This window comes from Meleagris gallopavo, chromosome 2, assembly GCF_905368555.1.
Source record: "Meleagris gallopavo chromosome 2, MGAL_WU_HG_1.1, whole genome shotgun sequence".
Taxonomy (NCBI): Eukaryota; Metazoa; Chordata; class Aves; order Galliformes; family Phasianidae; genus Meleagris; species Meleagris gallopavo.
Genome location: NC_139405.1, coordinates 88,851,121 through 88,874,432, shown reverse-complemented (window position 1 = coordinate 88,874,432; position 23,312 = coordinate 88,851,121). Strand labels below are relative to the sequence as shown.

Below are 23,312 nucleotides of genomic sequence, written 5' to 3'. Positions count from 1 at the left end.
CGAGGCAGAAGGTGATAGTTGATTAGTTGGCTAGGTCAGCCAACTAATTAACCATCAAAAGATATAGTTCCACTTGCTCATACTCTATCATGCTTTAGTCTTGTATAGACCTTATTTGATAATTATAGGACAAGGAGGAATGGTTTTAAACCTAAAAAGGGAAGATTTAGGCTAGATGTTAGGAAGAAATTCTTTATTCTTTAATTCTTCCAGTGAAGCACTGGAACAGGCTGCCCAAAGGAGCAGTGGATGCCTCAATCCCTTGAGGCATTCAAGGTCAGATGGGATGAAACTCTGGGCTGCCCGATCTAGTGGATGACAACCCTGCCCATGGAAGAGAAGTTGCAACTAGGTCTTCAAGGCCCCTTCCAACTCAAAATATTCTATGATTCCATTATTTATTTTGGATAGTTGAAAGCCAAACACTGTCCTTCTTTTCTGTGTTTTAAGAACTGGAAACATGTCAAAAAAATATTTTTTCTTTCCTATAATTACTTGGATCTAGATGTATTGTAGCACAGATTGTATTGCCTCAGTTTCTCAGTTACTTCATTTGCTGTTGATGATCTCCAAATTAATTAAATAATCTTTAATCCATGAGATGAATTTTCTTTCTCTCTCTGGGCTTTTCAAAGGAAAATTCAGAATAATTCAGATTTCTTTTCAAGTACAGTGGGATTTTGTTAAAATTGCACAAATTATCGTGGTTAGGTACTGTCATGGTTTTGTAATATTTGCTATCGATATTCCACATCATAACATCATGCAAAGCACAGGTAATTAAAGAGTTAATACTCCAGATACCTAGTTCTCAAAAGAGAAGAAGAACTGCATTTTCCAGAGCACCTCACAGCCAGAGAGGAAGATACATCATGGAAGTCATGGGATCTGGCCCATTACTTTTTTTTGTTTTGTTTTTTTTGCTCTTGCTCACTGCCTGGCAGAGAGTGTGGGGGTGCTTCCAAGCCATGTGCTTTTCAGGTTTGCTTGATTTCAGAAAATTCTCTCTCTTTCTCTCCTATTTTATTTGATTTATTAGTATCAATTTCAATTAAATTGTATTATATTGTGTTATCTTGCATTCTGGTATCATACTTAGTAAAATAAGTTTACCTCCTTAGATCACTGCCACTGTTCTATTTTTTTTACCTTGAGCCCAGCTCCCATCTCCCTACCCCTTTTCCTTTTCCCTTCCCATTTTTGGGGGCCAGGGGGTCCACAGACTTACTGCCCCCCCTATCACGGGCATAGATCAATCTAGTTAACTACATGGTAGTTAGCAACTAACCTGGCATAAAAGTCCAGTTACCGATAGTACGTGCTTGAGCAAACAGAATCCAAACTGCAACTCTGCTACAATTATTTCGCAAAAAATGTGATTTTAAAAAAGGATAACAAACTTAAGACCTTTGACAATTAATCATAAATTTGTAATCTCATCCATTGTCCTACAGAAATAAAAGATCAGTCTTCTGGATATCTTGTAAAGATTCTTTTCAACTAAGCATCATAAACTCTTTTCTGGTGATATGATAATACTTCACTTTTGTTTTTGTTGTTGTTTTTAATTTTTAACACTGAAGGGATTCCCTAAAATAACGATCTACAACAAATTAATAGTAGAGTCCTAATTTTGAAGCAAAAAGGAAGAATGCTGAATGCTTTAAGGATATACTAATGAGTTTTGCATGTTTCACTTGCATTTTTTATTAACTAGGAACTTTAATCCAGTTATTTCCGAAAGTTCACATGTAGTTATGCAATCCTTCATCATTATGACTGTTTCAGAGATTTTTGTTTCATTCTTACTAACTTGTATCTATCTGGACATAGTGGTATATATCTGGTCTCATAATGCAGGTGAAAGTGTGAACAGCGTGATGAACTTCAATTTCAATTTGATAGGTATTTAAAAATATCAGTTCTGAATCTCTGTATTCAATTTTCTAACTCTATCATTAATCATAAAATCCTCTCTTCCTTTATCTATTCTGATACCTTCATTATATATTATTCATTATTCATTATATATTAATCATTTCTCCAATAATTGATTTAAATCTGAAACCTGCTACTTGATGCTTGTGTACATTTCTGACATGTACAGTTTACACTACTTGTTCATTTTATTCTTATAAAATGCGTAGTGTAATATAATACATGTTCTTCTTCTCAGAGCTATTTTCACTGTGTGAAAAAGCTTACAATTAAGATGTCGCTAATCCAATTTGTATTCCTAATGTTAGCTTCATAAAAATCAAGTCTCATGTAACTATAATCAACTAGAGATCCTCAAAATTATTGAGAATTGAGAACCTAATCATACAAAGTTCTTCTTAGAAGTAGCCACATATCATAAAGCAACTATTAGTGAAGTTACTGCCAAGAATGAAATTGATTTTCAAAATATTTCAGAATTTACAGCATAATACTGCAACCCCAAGATGAAGGAAGACACTGTGACACTGATACAGCAGTTAAGATAGAGACAACAAAGAGTTTTTCATTTTGCAGGGCAAAAAAGCAGAATTTACATGGATCACTGAATGATACACGTTGTCAATTTTTTTAAGACAACAAATTTGTAAACCATTTTTTTCCCATAAATTCTTGGTTTTGAACTTTTCATTTGTTTTTTTTGTTTGTTTGTTTTGTTTTTTTCTATCTTTTTCAGTTTGGAAACTGCCATAATTTTACACACAAAAAATCATTGTTTATTGAGGCATACAAACAAACAAACAAACATTTTAACACACAAATCATCAAAATGCTCTAAAAATGACACTGGCTAGATCATTCTGATCTATGATCAGAATTCATTATAAGCCATCACAGTGCAGTTCTGTCTCATTACACTCTGCAGGGCCACACTGAGTAGAAGCCAGAAAGCAATATTATGGATACAAGAATGAACGCTGTATCTATCTTCCTTAGAGTTAGTAATTCACTATAATTTTTTCTAGTAGAAACAGCAATTGCTCAGTTAGACAATGTATAAATTACTCAACACCAGCTTCTTAATGTTTCTTAAAATATTAAGCAACAAAATTGCAGAAAATAGGAATTTGCCAGTATCAGTTAAATATGCAACAGAGAATAAGGATACTATTTTACTAATATATATATATATATATATATATATATGTATAAAATGTAGTTTTATTTTTAATCTTCTATATTATCTTGAATGGATGCAGTGGAATGATTCTATGATTTTCATTAAAACATGTTTTCATGAAAATCCCTTGGTAGCATTCTCTTCCCGAAGACATAGAGAATAGAAAGGACTAGCCCCTTCTAAGTCTGTATGTTCCAGAGAGATAAAATTAAATAAATAAGGAATGCCCAAAATCATCATAAATTTCACACCCCACATGAATTGGAAAATAAATCCACTAAGGCAAAGTTTCAATGTACAGAAATCAATTATTAAGAAATTGTTTAACTATTGTGCTATGATTTGCATATCTTTGCAGAAGCTACACCAAAATATTTGCTGTCATAGAAGTTCTGTATCAGCTGTAGATCCCTATTTGAGTTTTTATTTATTAACAGAGTAAATTCACAAAATTACAAATCATGTGCAAAATTTCATTCTTGCTAGAGAGCTTTGTATATACAGGGTCATATTTCCTGTACTTACATCAGTAAACACTACCAAAGAGGGATCATCTACAGAAAGAGAAGAGATGTTTAGTAGACACTGATGATACTATGAACTTACAACTTCTTTTTTTTTTCCTGAAACCTGCTCACTACATCTTACTAGAAGGATAAAGACACATTCAGGATCAGACAATCAAAAGATTAGAAAAAAATGTTTTCTTATAGCATTCAAAGCATTGATTAAAAAAATTCTTTGCTGCATACTGATTGAAATCGAATGCAAGCAGCAGACATGACCCATATCTCTGTTTCTTTCATGGTTATTAACTCTTGTATTTTCTTTTTAGCACAAATGTTTATAAAATAGTTATTTTCTGTAAGGAACTGTATTATTAGCCGAAACAGCTGCAATCATAGAATCATAGAATGGGCTGGGTTGAAAAGGACCACAAAGATCATCTAGTTTCAACCCCCTGCTATATGCAGGGTCGCCAACCACTAGACCACACTGCCAAGAGCCATATCCAGCTGGCCTTGAATGCCGCCAGGGATGCAATAAACCTTTACAAATTATTACAGAAAGACAAATGCTATACTTTGTTACTCAACCACATACCTACTCCTAATATTGCTGAGGGAGAATTTGAGCAGTAAAGGTTGTTGACACGAGTCTGGGATAAGGCTGATAGGCGCAGAAGCCCACAGGGGTTCTTGATGCAAGGGGAAAAGCTCAGGCAAGAGTGTCATATTCCTTCAGAACAAGCAACTTGCTCAGCAACAGGGCTCTGAGCTATTTGACAACAGGATCTTCTTGAAGGAATGAGGTCTGCAGGAGAGACGTAAACTCTGCCTGGCAAAATAGCGAGGAGAGCTCCAAACTAAGTTTATCACAGATACAAGTCAAAACCTATAGGCGAATCAGAGAACAGGCCCAGAGAATACCACATGGGGCAGGGCAAAGTTAGTCTATTTATTTTCTTCTCAGACAGAAACATGACTGGAAGCTCAGTTCATGTGCCTGTGCACAGAAATTTGTTACATGGGAAGGAAGCACACTGGACAAACTAGAAGTACACACAAAACTGTGGTGTCACTGAGATTACGGAGAGTTAGTAGGAAAGCTCACCTGCCTGGAGTACTGTGATGGATGGACACAGGCTTTTAGGAAAAGTGGAAACAAAAGGAGAACCTGTACCACATGCAAAGTAGGACCTTGAATGAACAGAGGTTTGCTGTACAGAGAAAGAGAAGCCAAAAGGGAAGTCATGCTGAATGTCTACTACAGACGTTAAATGTTAAGAAGATCAAGAAGAAATGATTAAAACTTTAAATTACTAAGCTTCTGAACCACATATTTAGGTTCATACTGGAGACTTTAATCACCTCAACATCTCTATGGATGGCAGCAGAGCAAATGGCCAGTAATCCACTAGATTCCTGAGTTCACTGGGAAGAATTTTCTTTTTAATGCAGACACTGGACAAAGCAATTAGGTGTAGAAACAAAGAACAATTCAAAGAAGTGATACTCAATGCCAGCTGCAGTTCTAACAACTACAAGTTGAAAATCCTAAGAGATATGAGAGAGACAAGTAATATTATAAACTCCTTGGAGTTCAGCAGAACAGATTTTAACTTGCTTGTGAAGTAGTAGACAGGCTCTCATGGGATAATGCCTTGAAGAGCTAGAGGGCCCAGGGGAGCTTGTTTGACTTCAAGGGCAGCTTCCTCAAAGATCAAGAGTGATCCATCTCTTTCTGTACATAAATGAATAGTCATAGAAGGAGGCTGCTGAGGGCTGAACAGGGAATTCCTGACTGAGGTACTTTATCTCAAATGCAAAACAGTAGCATACAAAAGGTGAAAGAAGGGACAAGCTACTCAATGGGAACATAGAAGTATTGCTGAGAAATATGGAGATAAAAGGAGAAAGGTCAAAACTTAGAAGGAATGAAACTTGTGAGAAACGTAAAGAGTAGGCATTCTAGAAACCATTCTACATGCATTTCTACTTCAAAAGGAAACTGAAGGACGTGGCAGAGGCTGCACTCAATCTTCTGAATTCACAATACAACTGAGAAGTTTTGGAAGAAAACTAGTAATCAAAACAGCAGGAACAATTTTGAGACTACACAAATAAATGGGATGTGTGCGATTTCATGCTACTTAACAGTACACACCTAGGGGCTCTTGGTCTGCCACAGTGTAAAGCTGCTCTTCAACATCTTCCAACGGCAGTGGAGATTGAGTGTGATTCACAGTGACTGGATATGTTTTTATTTCTCGTTTTCAAAAACTCTAGCAACTGCAGATCTCTCAAGCTCACATCAGATCACCAAAAGATTATAAAGAATGTCTTTATGAAAATCCTTCCTAAACACATGAAGCACAAGTAGGTGACTGGGAAAAAACAGTTTTTGTCAGTGCAAAACTTCAGGAGAATGAACTTCAGGTTAAGGAATTGTTGGACGAGTTCTCCTCAGAAGAAGTCCTTAGAGACAAAGGAGTGGAACAAGGCTGGCTACTCTTTAAGGATGCCTTTCTGAGAGTACAAGCTCTCCATCTCTCAGAGCAAGAAAGCAGGCAGGGACAGTAAGAAATCAGCATGGTTTGGCAAGGACCTGTTAGTCAAACTGAGGGAAAAGAAGGGAGAGTACAGGCAGTGGAATTAAGGACCTGTCACCAGGGAAAAATACAGGAATGCTGAATGAACATATAGAGATGGAATTAGGACAGCCAAGCCACAGATGGAACTGAGCTTGGCAAGGGATGTTAAAAAAAAAACAAGAAGGGGTTCTACAGGTGCATAGATCAGAAGAGACAGGCCAAAGAGAGCATGCCTCTTCTGATAAATGAGAAAGGAGAACTGGCTATAACTGATACAGAGAAGGCTGAGGTACTCAGTGAGTTATTTGCCTCAGTCTTCACTGGCAGCCAGGATTCTCACATCCCTGATCTTGAATCTCTAGGTGGGAACTGGGAGAGAAAACTCTTCCTTAGTGTAAGAGTAGAGCAAATCTGAGACCGCCTCATGAGACTGACTGTGTACAAGTGCGACCGTGGGGTCGGACTACAAGCATGTCAGGGACCTAAAGGAGCTGGCTGATGTGGTTGCCAAGCCAGCCTCCATCATATTTGAAAAGTCATCGCTGTCAGGCAAAGTCACTGGGGACTGGAAAAAATAGAAACATCATTCCAATTTAAAATAAATGGAGGAAGGGAGATCCAGGGAATTACAAGCTGGTGAACCTCACCTCTGTGCCTGGGAAGATCATGGAACAGATCATCCTGGAAGACATGTTAAGGCACAGAATCACAGAATGGCCAGGGTTGGAAGGGACCTCAAGAATCATGAATCTCCAATCACCCTGCCACATACAGGACCACCAACCTCCACATTTAATACTAGACCAGGCAGCCAAGGCCCCATCCAATCTGGCCTTGAACACCTCTAGGGATGCAGCATCCACAATCTCTCAGGGCAGCCTGTTCCAGCACCTCACCACTCTCTCTGTAAAGAACTTAAGGCATATGAGGGATGAGCATGTGATCCAAGACAGATAGCACAGCTTCGTGAAAAGGTCATATCTGATCAATCTGTTGGCCTTCTGTGATGGAGTAACAGCATCGGTGGACAAAGGGAATGCAACTCTCAACTGCAGTTCTGCATCCAAGACTGCGACTGCCAACACAGAAAAGATGTGGAGCTTTGGGAGAGGGTCCAGAGGAGGGCCACAAAGATACCCGGAGGGATGGGACACCTCTGCTATGAAGATTGGCTGAAGGAAATGGGCTTCAGTTCAGTCTGAAAAGGAGAATTCTGTGTGGGGACCTTGCTGCAGCCTTTCAATATTTAAAGAAAGTTTACAAACATGAGGGAAATCAACTTTTTACATGGGTAGATAGTGATGGATTAAGGAGGAATGGTTTTAAACTAAAGGAGAGGAGATTCGCATTAGATGTCAGGGGAAAGTTTTTTGTTTTTTTACTGAGGAAGTCGTGAGATGCTGGAACAGGTTGCCCAGAGTGATTGTGAATGACCCTTCTCTAGAGGTGTTTTAGGCCAGGTTGATTGGGGCAATATGATCTAGCACTTGATCTAGCAATAGGCAACCCTGCCTGTGGCAGGAGAAGTGGGAACTTGATGATCTTTGAGGTCCCTTCCAACCCAAGCCATTCTATGATTCTATGAAATTATTCTTGGCCAGCCTGATCACCTTCTCCTAGGAAAGATTTTCACAACACTGTTCCCCACCGTACCCCTGTAGCCAAGTTTAGAGCATAAGGTTTGGATTTGCATGAAAAACTGACAAGACCATCAGGTCAGATGTCAGAGGCCAATTGTTCAAACTCAAACTAGTGGTCAGTTTATTGCAGCATTCTCCAGGTATTCCAATTGGGGATGAATTTATATAATATTTTCATCATGAATCTGGAGTACAGGATTGAATGCATCCTGAAGAAGACTGCAAATGGCATCCTGTAGGGCATGACTGATATTTAGACAAACTTATACAAGATGGAAGAATGGGCAGAGAGGAATCTCATTAAATTCAGAAGAGAAATGCAAAGTTCTGCAGCTTGAACAGGATCGTGCCATTCAAAAATACTTGCTAGGTTGCAGCTCTGACAAAATCATTTAGTGAAGCACAAGGTGAGTCAGTGGTACACTTCTGCAGCAATGAAAACTAGCTTCATATTGGGTTGCATGAGCAAGAACATAGCCAGCATCTGAAGAGAAACTACTTGTTTATCTGTTTGACACTAGTGTGGCCCTGTCTGGAATACTGTGTCCAATATCCTACAGTCCAAAAATATATTAACAGACTAGAAAAACCTATAGAAAGCCACTAAAATGGTTGAGAAGTTGAAGAACACAATGTTTGAGGCTATAGAATTAGGGAAACAGACTTATCCAGCCTGGACAAAAGTGATTGTGAAAAGATCTAATTGCAACTTTTAGTATACGAAAGATGAAGCCAGAAACTTCTCACAGGTCCACAACAGAGAAAGAGGAAATTAACATAATCTGTAAGAAGTTAGTTCCACTTATACCCGCACAGATTGCCAGTGGAAATAGATTTCCAGAGAGATGTTAAAATCTCTGTCCATGGAGATACAGAAATCTCAACTAGGGAAAGTCCTAAGAAACCTGACCTAACTTTTCCCTACCTTGAGAGGAAATGGAACTAAGAAGGACTGGACAGCCAGAGGTTCCCTCCGGCTCGTCTTATTCAAAGATTCTTAGACTGAAGATTTTAAAGTACTTCTTTCTGTAAGAAAGTTTCCAAATGTAGAAGTTTACATAAGAATTTGCCAGATCCTGCTATTAAATTTCTATAAGTATCTCCCATGTAAATAAAAAGAAAAAAAGATTAGCAGATTTTAGAATTCGCTATCTCAATATAAATTCTGGACAATCATTGCTTCTGAATTGTGATTAATTACAGTATGGTGGAAATTTTTAGAAAGTATATTGGGTTGTGGTTTAACTTGGAAATCAGTTGAGCATCATACATCCATTCACACCCACTTCCACAATGGTACTGGGGGGAGAAACAGAAAAAAAATTAAACTTAGGGTTGAGATAATGACGGTTTAATACAACAGAAAAAAGAAGGGAAATAATAATAACAATAAAATAATATACAAAACAAGTGATGCACAATGAAACTACTCAACAACTGCTGAATGATGCCAGTCACATCCTGAGCAGAGAACCATCCCTCCGCAACTCCCCACCCCCTGTACTAGTCAATTTCCTCAGTTAAACTGTTCAGCATGATAACATATGGTATGAATCATCTCTCTGGCCAGTTTATATCATTTGTTCTCATTCTATCCCCTCACAGATCTTCATGATCCCCCAGCTCCTCACTGGCAAGTCAATATGAGAAGCTGAAACATCCTTTAGTGTAAGACTGCTCTGAAACAACTAAAACATCATTGTGCTATAAATGTTATCGTCATCCTAAATCCAAAGCACAGCACCATACCAGCTACTAGGAAGAAAATTAACTCTATCTCATGAAAAACCAGCTTAGTTAAACAAACAACCTATCTAAAAATAAATTTACTTTGTTTGCTGTTTAATAGATTCTTGATATTTTAAATATGTTTCATATTAAATATTAAATATTCATTTCATATTTTACCTCTACAAAAAGGAACTGGAAAATCCCACGATGCACCATTTCCAGGACTCACAATACATGTCAACATGGCATGGCCTTCTAAGATGTAACCAGAGATACAGCTATATCGGATTTTATCTCCAATGTTGAATCTTGTTCCATGAAGTACTCCTTTAGGTATTTCTCCTGGGTTGCCACATGTATGACTAGGTAATACTATTAAAAAAAAAAAAAGGAAAAAAGTTTTTGATAAAATTTGCAGAAAAAAGTAATAAATACTAGGCAAACAATTGTCACTAAATAATTGTTTTAATTTTTGTTTTAAACAGTATTCTTTACACAAATAAAGTGAAATGTATTGTATTTTTGAACAAAATGCAAACTCTCCTAAAAAAAAAAAGTTTCATTTACATCATTCTTTTATGAGACAAATCTCAAAATCTTCTATAAATATTAACCACATAACAAAAGCCATATAACACTTTAATGAAAGATGAGACAGATGAGTATTCTATCAATGCAGCTGATGGAAATAGTAAAGTTTCTATGCATTATAGGAACTACTTAAGGTTGAATGAGTACCTACCAAAGCTAGAAACAAACAATATTACACCCAAAGTCTTTTCTGCTGTTTCTACAGCCTTTAGAGAATAGGATATTTATTTGGATTATGCTCAACCACACTGAAGAGAAAGCTGAAGTTCAACTCACATATATGAGAATGAATACATAGAAAATTCTTTACAGTAAAGGAAGGTGATTTTAAGACATGGAAATAATTGGAAGAATACGGAGAGTAACTTGCCTTCTAAAAAGTTGATACCAATGATCCATTAGATTCTACAGCTATGCTTTATATCCTATATATTACTCTCTCTTTGCATTTTTTCTCCTTTAAGCTCTTCTAGTCATGGTAGGTTAATAGAGGTAATTTTGCAAAACAAGTGAAAACAAATTTTTTTTTGCACGGTTTGGACACAGGAGAGTGCCTACATTTGAAACAAGAGCCTCTTTTGCCTTTATATTCAAGTCAAAACACTTCTTAAAAACACACTAAAACAAGGCAGTTTCGTCCTTATTCAGCAAAATTTACACAACATAGAGCTCAGCAGTTTTTATTATTACGTGTGATCATGCTACCAAAAAACAATTTATTCAAAAATACAATGCTTTCTGATAAAATACAGTCCCATTGAAAGGCTATCAAGGCAGATCTGCATCGTTCTTACACATGACAACTGGCAATGGATGATCATTGAAACCGTATTGCAACAAGTTAGGCTTCTGTCTTTGTACAGGTAAGTTTTGTTTTTCCTTTTCTTACCGTTACGTCTGTCAAGAAGCCCCAGAAAAAAAATGGAATTTGGCATCCTGAAACCAGCATGCATTTTACCATAACCTCCTAAGAAACAGTAAGAGAAGAGTGATCTGAGAATGACAGCCATGTTCAATAATGCATGTAATAGTTCACAGGATTTCACCACTTGTCAAGATCAAGCATTTAACTACATTATTTATGTGCTTTTCTAAAATTTTCATTGAAGTATATTGAGGTAGCTCCAGTATTCCCTTTGCATACATTTAACTGTTTCTAATCTGGATCTAAAATAGATTATCTTTTGAAGGTTTGTAACAAAAATAATTTTATCTTTGGATTATGACAGTATGAGCCAAGCAAAACTATCATATGCAAAGTTTACATAAGTTAATTATTGGCAAGTTTTTAGCAAGAGACTCCTATTTTTCTAGGATTACTGCAGTTTACTTTCTACAGGATTGAGAATCTGCAGTCTCCTCCTTAAGGAAACAAGGTGAATCGCTAATGTTTGAACTGTGAAATCATTTGATGTTTATTCTATACTAAGAAGAATTTCAGATTATGCTGCATTAAATCACAGAGGCTAGTGGCTTTTTTAGATTTACACAACTTTTTAGAATACTGTCACATAGAATGCTTTATTTTATTTTATTTTATTTTATTTTATTTTATTTTATTTTATTTTACTTTATTTTATTTTTCCAATTTAGAAGAAATAAAGTCAGGATTTTCAGAAAGAAATCCAGTTAGTCTGAATATTTTCAAAGAAAAAATATGTACAATGGAATAGCCCAGCAGATCCACCTCTTAAAATAAAGTGTAACATTAATATTCATTATCAGATAGTTGCAAAAGGCTACACCACAGCAGGACTGTAAAACATAGCAGAGAAATTGCACCATTTTCAATGATATACAAATCACAGAATCACAGAATCGCAGAATCACAAAGGTTGGAAAAGACCTTCAAGATCATCCAGCCCAACTACCAACCTATCATCAACAGTACTCACTAAACCATGCCCCTCAACACAAAATCCAAATCAAATAAAAATTGTTAAATAAACCTTATTGAATACAAGTACCCATTCTCAGGTGGCACCTATCACATTATTTATTTACACAGTCTTTTCAATATTTTTTTGCAATACAGGGCCTTTGAGAGCATATTCATAGCATCTTAAACACAGCTATTCTTTGCTTTCATTGACAGAGTTTTCTTTACTGGATATACTAGATTTCATCATCCATTCCTTTCTAATCACATACTCATTGTAACAGAGAAAGGTGGCCTAAAATTAGACAGCATTGATTGATAAAGAATATATATATATATATATACATACATATGGAACGGAATAAAATATTCTGATGGTCTTACTATGCTTATTAAACTCTATTGTAAAAGCCTTAAACATAAGCAATACCTATATATTTTTGTTGTGTTTACTTCAAATCTGTCACGAAGACTACTGTCAACAAAATGACCTGTTTTGGTAGGATGTATTTTGGATTAAAATGTCAAATTAAAAAAATATATATAATCTAATAAATTTTGAAGATTTCGAGTTCTCTGGCATGACAACTTCTGTAATTAGGCATCTAGATTTGAAAACAGTTATAAAACTATGAAAATTACCTTCCTAATTATCGCTGAAAATAATGGCTGGAAGCTCAGTCTGGCAATGACTTCAGCAGAACAATTTTTTTTTTTTTTTTTTTTTTTTACAGATATCACAATCAACAGCTATATTGCAAAAACTGCCCAGAGGCCTTAATATCAAAAAGCTCAGACTACTACTCTCATTTAGAAGATATTGGTTTTATCCTTTTGTGAGTCAGTTGGTAAGTTTTTACAGCCAATAATACAAATGGTAGCCAGAACTTGAAAACAACAACTGAGAAAGTTTTTAATTCAAATTAGAAAAAAAAAATAAGAAAGGAAGGAGCAAGGTTTTTCCTCAACTTATTTCTATAGCTTTATAAGACTTTACGTGTAATATGTTCTCCTTCCTGTCCTTCCTGAAAAGACTGAAAAACTTTTCCAAAGTTGCACCTATGGTTAACAAAATATTATCACAAACATATTTATTTTCTGTTCTTTCATAATCTCTCTATTACAGTCCCCTATCCCAATTACAGTCTTATACCGGGGGCCCAAAGGAAAAAAACACACTCAAAGGAAAAAAGTTTAAAAAGGGGAAGAAAAAGAAAACACAAACCTGTAAGGAAGAATCCAGAGACTCTTTACAGAAGCTTTGGAATTGCAAAGTTGGTAGGAATTTTAGTAGTAGGGAGAAAATCAGATACATAGAAATATTCAGGACTGATGTCAGGTTGTTTCCTCAATGTGATGAAGAACACATGATTTCCTGCCTGCATGGCTAACTTACATAGTGAACTCCGGTTTTGTGCATAAATTTAACATAAATGTAGAACTATTCTTCCAAACCAACAGAAAAAGAAAACAATTTGTAAGGAAAGCAATAACTGTACTCATTATAAAAAGAAAAGTGCTAGTAAAGAGGAGAGGAAAATAATACTAGATTTTCTTACACAAATGAAATTGAAACAAAAATCTATGTTTCAACTCAGAAAAGTAGCCTAATTTGAAAAGGAATGTACAGGAAAAAACAATGGCCTTTCAATCTATAGAACTAAAAGTGCTGTACTAAACAAAAGATGGATTCAAATACATTTTATGATTCTATGAATATGTATATATACACACAACTACATGTACGCATTCCATTTAAACAAACAGTCTGTTCTGGAAATAATATAAATCACTTTTCCAAAGGATAAGTAGTTAAATTTACTTTGAAACATTAATTTTGAAGAATACTAGACAACCACACTTGCCATTTCTACCTAGGAAAAGACTACAAAGACAATATATTGTTTTTGTTTTTTTTTTTAACTTCTAATGCTTTATATTAAACTCCATTAAAGTACATTTTGACCTTTCTTTTTTAATTAATTAAAAATGTTGAATCAATTGAAAAGCATGTAATATTTCACAGTCCATTTATTAAACTTTTTCCTTTCTATTTCCAGAAGCAATGTACGATGAATAGGTAACTGATCTATCAGTTCTGGCTTCCACATTGGTATGGAATACAGCAAATGGATAGAGGTCATTTTTTACAGAATTACATAGTAACAGAAATAGCACAGTCCTATCCTTTTTAAAATTCTCCCCAGCTTCAGTGAAGAGCCTTTTCCTAACACCCAACTGACCCTCCCCTGATGTAGCTCCATGTCACAGCCTCAGATCCTGTCCACATCACCAAATAGAAGAGCTCAGTGTTGTCTAAGCAGTACCGGGGAAGGTTACGGAACAGATCATCTTGAATGAGATCACACAGCATGTGTGGGACAACCAGGGGATCAGACCCAGCTAGTATGGGTTCATGAAAGGCAGGTCCTTCCTGACTAATCTCATTAGGTGGGTTGGATCATCAAGGAATCAGCTAGTAACCAGTTGCCAGTTGAGCTTTTTATTGGTGGTCATAACACTTTGAACCTTGCAGTCCAACTAATTTTCTCTCTGCCTCAGAATCCATTTACCCATTTCATGCTCTAGTGGCTCTCTTAATACAATGCTACTGAGAGCTTTGTCAAAGGTTTCGCTGATATGGTAAACAATGTCTACTGTCCTCTGTTAGTCCTCTATGTGAGCCATTTCTTTCCAGAAGGCAGTCAGACTGTTAAGAGATGATTCACAACTAATGATATTTGATGAGACACTAATGCAACAGTGTTTGGTTTGATGGAAGTGGTTGCAATTCTGAGTGAGCTCTCACTGTACGTGGCAGAGATTTTTGATAAAATTTTATTCTTTTTGGTCTGTTTAGTAAAGAGACATGATCAAATTTTTGAGTTGAATATCTGATTGCAGGTAAAGCATTTATATCAACAGAAAATAAACAAGTGAATATACCCCAAAGTTGATTTATTTAGGTTTTTTTAATCTTGAAAGTGTAGATTCCTTTATCAAAATGGAAAGTAAGACTGCATATTTTCCATTGTCCACAACACTGTGCTTAAGTTAGCACTGCACTGCATTCCCCATCTCTTAGTTTCTAGCTCTAACAGTGCCAAACACACACCAAAGGTTTGGTTGCTCTTCAGGGACAGGTACATGCACGGGGCCAGGTCAAGCTACTCAGTGGGAAAGCATTGTCTCCATGATAATATGATGCAGGGGGCAGGTCGCATATGGCCCATGGGCCACAGGATGTACATGCTTGGTAAAAGTTATTAATCCGACTCAGTTTCAACATTGTTGAGGGTCAGTAATCTGTGGGAAAAAAATAGTGAATGGGAGGGAGGAAGTATATGGATTTTATCTCATGGCTTCTGTTAATAAACCTCAGTGTTCCAATCATGTCTTGTCATAGAAAGGTTTAGAACGGCTATAATCTTACTTAAGCACTATTAGAGGAAACATACTTTTTTTTCTGTTGAACTCAGATACATAATTGACAGTTCTGCTCTTTTGTTTCAAAATAATTTTGACATCTACATATTTTCATAACCTTAAATTAAAATGTCATTGATTTTCACAGCATTGAAATTATAATATTTATGTCAGGATGAAGGCTTTCCGAAAACCACAAGCACTTCAAAAAAAAATTCTTTTTGTTCTGTTTTTCTTATATATGCAATAGTACAGAATCTCTACATCCATACAGCCTAACAATACACCTTCAGCATTTTATATAGCAGAACAAACTGTGAGATGCTGGAGTAGTTTGACTTTGAAGCTCTATCCTAAGTCTGGAAGAGTGAGTATTTCAGTAATGGCAACTAAGTCATAGTTGCCTGTTGCATAAATCTTTTTTGAAGAGTTTTAAATACAATTCAGCTTACAAATTTAATGAATATTTAATAGTTTGAGACAATTTAGCTCTACATATTTCTTGAAGTAGCCTTTCAACATACAGTATCAAAAAATCTGCTACTAAAATTGCAATGCCAAGCTTTTTACAATTGGTACATGTACATATGTACTCACACAGACATAAAACTAGCTTGCAGAATGAAGTATTCAAAGCTATCTAACTTGGGATACTTACACTCTTTAAAATTATTTTATCAAAATTAAGTGGATATCATTTAACTTACTCTAGAGGAAGAAAGAGTCCACTGTAGGAAGCAGAAAAAAAAAATGCAAATTGCAAATTCATTTAATACCTTATAATAAAGCCATACGTACACTTAAAGGCCTCAGATATAGGTCTTGAAGAACCTACACGGGATGAAAACTTACACAGTGAAGCATTAAACATGCTTGAGTAGTAATCTCCTGGCAACTTTCTTGTTGAGACTAGTAGAGATATAAAAAATAACCTTATTGGCTTATAGAAATAAAGCTTGTTTATTGTTTGCTTAGCATGTAGAAACCTGTATTTTTATACAATCAAAAGATAACAGGAAAACTATTTCCTTTTATATGTACATTTCAGTGTTCGTGCACTTAAATCTTTGCAATATTTTCCAAATAAAATACTCGATATTACTTTTGAAATCTACAGTTTTCTTGTCTTACAAGCATTTACCCAATTGTGTCTGTAAGTCTCTAAGGATGTGCAAAATTGTACTGGACTGCACAGCCTTGAAAATCATTTGGGAGTATTCAGCAACTTTCAAACTCTAATACATCTTCCACATTGAGATTGATATTTTAATTTTCTTGTACAGGTAATAACAAAAGATTGATGGATTTTATTTTTAGTGTGTTTACTTTTATTATGAAGTATGTAATAAATGTCCTGCTGTTGGTTATAAGACCATAAAAGTCAATATTGTACAAACAATGCCAGAAAACTGTCAAGGAAAAAAAAAAAGCAATCTGAAGTTAAAGCTAAAACTTTGTTTCCTTATACTTGTTTTGCCTCAGATGTCCCACTCACTTTCCTCCCTGAGCTCAGTGAGCAATATTTCTTGAATACAGTTTTCTCTTCTTGAGCGAGGACAAGAAAGAACAAGCTGAGTGTAACAGTCCAGGGAGAGGCTATAAAAAGCATTTGATACTGTACAAAATTAAGAAATTGAAACTTTGCCAGCTACTAGAGATCAAAAGTCATTACTCATTTTTTTTAAATACCAAAATTACACATTTCCACCCACTTGAAAAAGTTCAGTTTTCTACGGTCTTCCAGTTTGTCAGAATGATAATTACAAGTGTATGCAACATTTGCTTCCTGACCTTCTCATTGTGTCATAGATCATCTTGACTTTTTGGCAACAAAGGAGCTCCTGCTTTCCCAACTACCCTTCAATAGAATTACTTCCTAACAATCAACAATGAAAATATATTCAGAAAATGACTTCTGGCTCACCACTTCACTTATAAACCAAGCAAATGTTTTTTGTTTGTTTGTTTGTTTGTTTTAATCAAACTTTTGTATTTCATTAGACAATGGAGTTACAGTCATTAAAAATACATAAATAAATCACATTCATCCTGTGCTTAAAATCACATATGATACTAAGGCAAAAACAGTATCTCTATGTATTAAACGAGGTACTTATCAAAGAAAGATAAGAATCTGCTAAGACTCAATATGAAGTCCTGAATACAAATCTGATTAATCCTTGTTCAAATAAGAGCAATTCAATCTGAAAGAAATGTAGAGAAGAGCTACCAAAGCGATCAAGAGACTGAAGAGCATTTAAGAAGACACTGGAAGACCTAGAAATTTCATCTGAAAAAATAAAGGCTAAAATATGACTGCTATTAAAACTCTGAGAGGCAAACATCAGGTCACAAGAAATATTATAAGCTGATGGCAGGGCTGGGACAAAAATAAAAGGGTATGAACTAAGCACAATTACAAGCAGATTGAAAACTATAAGCATTCTTAATGTATTTAAACAAAATTTATGGGGTAGTTTCCATGCAGTTACAGGGAGGGGACTAGGGGGAGCAAGAGTAGTTCAAAGCTGAACCTAATCTATAATCCAATTTTAAGTAGAAGTGACTTCCTATTGTTTAAGGAGTTTGAGCAATGAATGCAGAAGCTTCCTCATTCGTCCCACCCGAGTAGAGACAAAAATTCCCAGACTCCCAGTCAAACAATTCCTAACTGGTCAACATCCCAGCCCGCAGAACTTTGTTTTTGAGATTTTTTTTTTCATTGAGACACTTGAAGTTGATTTTGAAAGAATTAAAAAATTTTATGTGATAAAGCACAATAATTTGAAGATGGAAAACAGGAATGTACCAAGACACTATCTTGATATAGTTACATGATTAAACAAAATACATTGCTCAATCAAGATTTTTATGTTCTTGTAACTATTAAAAAACAATTTTAAAAAGTAATGGAAAATTTAAGGGTTCATATATATCTTACCTAACTATTCATAAATTTTCTGCATTCAACAATTTGAAGCCTTTTTTTGTACTATGTTTGTTTGTTTGTTTTTCTGAAAATCTCCGGAACAAGAGCCTATCGTTGTGCAAACACAATGATAACAGAACATGTAGTAAAATTGTACAGGTGAACTGTGAAACAGTTAAAGACAGACACCACAGACAGCAATAGAGGGATATCACTCTCTCTGCAACAATTAGTGCTAAATCATTCTGGATTTTTGAACTATGAAGACCTGCCGTACTATGTAAGAATTGCAATTTTAACAGAATAAAGTAGGAAGTTGCTCTTTTTTCAGTTAAAAAGTTATAATCACATTGTATACAAATATCTTATATATACTAGAGATTATGATTAATTTGATTAATTTGCCCGCCCTGGGCAATCTGATCTAGTAGTTGATATAGCAGTTGGCAACCATGCCTGAGGCAGGGGGATTGGAACTTGATGATACTTGAGGTCCCTTCCAACCCAAGCCATTCTGTGATTCTATGATTAAACAGAAGAAAAATATTTTCTCTATCAGCAAAATACATTCAAGATTTTTTAGTAATGAACAGATAAAGCTTCATGCTGAGTACTGAATGACATGTATAAATTGAAAATGTAGAACAGCTTTTTTGTACCACTTTATTGTTCTCAACACTAAGTATTTACAAGTCAGGGAGAATACTGCAAGACCGAAAAAGAGATAAGTGAAAATGACAAATTAAATTTGAAAAATCAACTTATTGGAAATGCTGATGTTGATATAAAGAGATCAGGTCTCCATCGCATTTGCAACTCCTTACTACTAAGCAAAACAATATTCCTTCAATATACACTTTATTACTTTGCATTCCCTTTATTTCTTATAGCTTGATATACTGTTTCCTGAGTCCACAGCAAAGACTGGAAAACTGATCAAGCATGAGAAGGGATGCTAGTCCAGCTTAGGCACACTCCTGTTAATGCTGTGGGAACCTCTCAAGCTTCCCTCAACTCTTCTCTTTCCCCCAGTATTTCGGTAAGTGGCACTCCATTGCCAGCAGAAACTTCATCTTATTTTTTGGTGTAAAGCACACACAAGGCAAATTTTTAATGAGAATTCAGTACAACATGCAGGCTTCCTGATTATTCCTGGTATTGAAAATAGAAGGAATTGAGAATCAGGTCCTAAAGTTGAGTGGCACACACAAGTTGTATCATACAACTTTACCCTCTCATCTTGTCAAACATGGTTGGCTTACACATTTGATGTCTGGAAAAAAAACAGTCTCTGCATGGTCTTACTCCATGACAAATATTATTACTAGCTAGGATTTTTCTTGGACACCAGGAACATGTGATGTTAAATAGAATGGAAGATATTATTACAGTTCTCAAACCCCCTAAAGGGGTGTTTTTTGTGTCTGTATTTTGTTTTTTTATTTGTTTGTTTGTTTTCCCAGCTAATTTAATATTTCACTTTGATTTGTTGTGGGAATTCCTTGAGATAACAGAAATGCAGCAGTACATTTTAAACCTTTTATCCATTTGTTCTTAAAAATTGCATCAGATTATTTGATTTATAAAGGCTTTTGTATGCCCACCATTTGCAGACTCTTACTTCAACAGGTGTTAGATAACTTACTCCCTGCTTCAGTAACACAGAAAAACTGCAGTATAAAAGCAGGAGAATAATTTACCATCTCCAGTGCTTTTTCTATAGGAGAATAATTACATTTTTTATATAGTTTGCTATCTGGGGAATCCCCAGGTAACATACAGTTCAATGTGCTGAGTTTCACAGGCTTAAATAAAGCAAAGAACCATCTGTGCTCTGCATGTATTGAGTCTGAGAAAATTAAAGTGGCAGTGATGACAGTATCACTCTTAATATTTCTAGTGAGATCCGAGCTTATAATTTTTTGTGAGGCAGCTGACTTCGTAGTGAAGAAAGGATTCCTGAGTTAACTGTTTTCATTTAGCAACAGGATGAGGCATTAAACTGGAAGAGGGTAGATTTAGACTAGATCTTAGGAAGAAATTATTTATTGTGAGGGTGGGTGAGACACAACCTCACTGCCCAGTGAGGTTGTGAATGTCCCCTTCCTGGAAGCATTCAAGGCCAGGCTGGATGGGGCTTTGAGCAACCTGGTCTAGAGAGAGGTATCCCTGCCAGTAGCAGGGGGATAGAAACTAGATGATCTTAAAGGTCCCTTCCAACACAAACCATTCTATGATTCTATGATTCTGATTGCTCAGTATGAAGAAGAGAAGGTTCTGGGGAAACCTAATAAAGACCTTTCAGTTGCAACAAACATGGTAAAAGACTTCCAAAACTGAATGGAAGAAATGAAATAAGAAAGGTAAGAATAGAAAAACTGTATGTACGTCATTTGATGTAAAGTTGACTGTTATTTATGTCATTCTAATTAGCCAGAAAATAAGAATTTTAGGTGCTAAAAAAACAGCTAATTGCTTTTTTTTTTTTCTGAAGTTGTTTTCTCAGTAAAATGTAGTACCTTCAGAACATCTAGAATATCTGTCCTAAGTCCTTAAATTAGAACTTATTTTTAGCTTACAAAATATGATTTTTTTAGAGAAGTGTCTACAGCTCATTAAACAAACTCACACTTTATTTTTTTATTTTCTTTGTTTATTTTACTTATTAGTCAGTTTTGACATGAGAGCCTTTAAAGCTCAATCATAAAATCAAAAGGTTGATTCATCCAAACTGATGACCTTGTAAGTTCATTAAGTGTGAGCATTTTAAAACTCCTGTTGCATTGATGAGGTAATGAGGAAGAGTTCTCGGAAGGGACAATTGTTTCAATCCATTGGAAACCCAAACTCATACAGTATTTCACATGTTAGAAAAGATTAGTGCTATTCACATACAGTAAGAGAAAATGATGTTTCATATCTTTTAGTCATATACAGAATTCAGAAGGCAACAAATAGATTAAGCCTCAAGTATCAAAGCTTCTGCAAATAAAAAGCCCTAGAATTATTCTGAGAGTAGGATTATTGTTTACACACAGCTATTATTGTACAGAATTCACAGAAAACACGCAAACGTATGTGGAAGCAGTTACTTGAAAATATAGGTGACAGTCTTTTACTACACTAATACTGAGGCAGTGTAGGCATACAAAAATGCTTTCAGGTTCCATCTGCATCATACACTGGAGCAGTGTTAAGAAAATCACTTGTGCTTCTGCAAAATACAGTGAAGTATGGAGACAATAGGCAGAGTTGTGAAAGCCCCATAAAGAAGTTAGTATAGTTCTTCCTCCTAGCAGACAAGAGAATGTACAGAGAAACACAGGCAGAAGTTTTGTTCAATCTCATATTTTTACACAAATAAAACCTAGAGGATAAGTAAAAAAACAACTGAAGGCACACTGGTTCAATATTCTAATGAAGAACTGAGATAATGCTCAGAACAATTAGACTGATTATACTGAAATACATCAGCATTATTTGCAAAGTAATAAAGTTTTAAGAAACTTGAGGATGGCAGTGAGCAAGGGTGGACTGATTTCTAAAGATACTTGCTATGAAACATTTGATATAAAATTCCCTTGAAATTTTTCAATCTTGAGAAAGGAAGACTCAGAAGAGATCTGATCAAATTCCATAAATATCTAAGGTGCAGGAGGCAAAGAGACGAGACCAGACTTTTCAGCAGTCTGTGGGGAGAGGACAAGGGGAAGCTGGAGCATAGGAAGTTCTGCACAAATGTGCATAAGAACTTCTTCATGGTAAAGGTGACAGAGTAGTAGAACAGGCTGCCCAGAGGGGTTGTGGAGTCTCCTCCTCTGGAGACATTCAAGACCTGCCTGGATGCCTACCTGTGCAACCCCATCTAGGGAGCCTGCTTTGGCAGGGGGGTTGGACTAGTTGAGCTCTAGAGGTCCCTTCCAGCTCCTACAATGCTGTGATTCTGTGATTCTACAGCATTTTGGTCCTCAGCCTTGAATTTTATTTGGTCTACAAGAATTCTTAATGAGATAGTTCCTATATTATAATATGCACCACAAGCTTCTTTCTTTTTCCTAAAACTGACCCAGAATATTTTTTTGCACAACTGGCATTGCAGAGTCCACCTGAGCAATATATCCCACCCAATACTTTTCTGTACTAACCCAATTTCTTGTTCCTGTATTCCACAACGGTCTGACCAAAACTGCATCTGTACAGGACTAGCTCTCACAATCCTTCTGATGCGGAGATGATATCAGATCTTTCTGTGAGATTGTAGCTGTAAGTGACATTTGCAGCCTGGCACTTTTAAACAATTCCCACGTATTCTCCAACTTCACAATTCTTTCTAACGACACTGATGTGGTAAAAGATGAAACAAACAGAAAATCCACTAATGGTTTCTAATGTTTTTACATAATATGACATTCTGTCCACTTTGGATGCAGTTGTCTATTTTAACCTTAAGCTCAAAACAGCATATGGAACACCAGAAGGTATTTTTATCCTCCTCAATTTTATCACAATCTTGACAGCCAAACTAGTATTGTGGCTATTTGAACAATGAAGCCATCTGTGAGGCTGATGCCCCATCAAAGGAAAAGTTTAATGTAATATTTCTTCAATGTGCAATTAAAGGAGAATGTCTGCTACTATTTGTCTAAAAGATTATTTACTGGAAGTAATAGAAGGGAGTTTAAAACTAAAATTGTCTCAAAATTCATTAATTCCATGATTGTTTCTGTACCACATTTGTAAAAAAATGGTAAAGGTGATCTTCAAATCTGCAAAAAACAAACAAATAAACAAGTCTCTTCTACTCAAAGCACTAGAAGACTGAGCTGTTTACCTGGACACCGTGCTTAACTTCTAGACTCTACATCTCTATGAGTCACCAGACCAGGATAAGGAGAAGTGCCGAC

The 23,312-nt window shown here is 35.7% G+C and overlaps 1 protein-coding gene across 1 annotated transcript in view; it reads right to left on the bottom strand.

The window, feature by feature from the left end:
* The window catches only part of CSMD1 (CUB and Sushi multiple domains 1), a 1,002,456-nt gene that overhangs the window by 469,374 nt on the left and 509,770 nt on the right, over nucleotides 1-23,312 (bottom strand). The window contains exon 4 of the mRNA XM_085217921.1: nucleotides 9,761-9,955. Coding sequence (XP_085074047.1) covers nucleotides 9,761-9,955 — 195 coding nt within the window. The remainder of the gene's footprint in view (nucleotides 1-9,760; nucleotides 9,956-23,312) is intronic.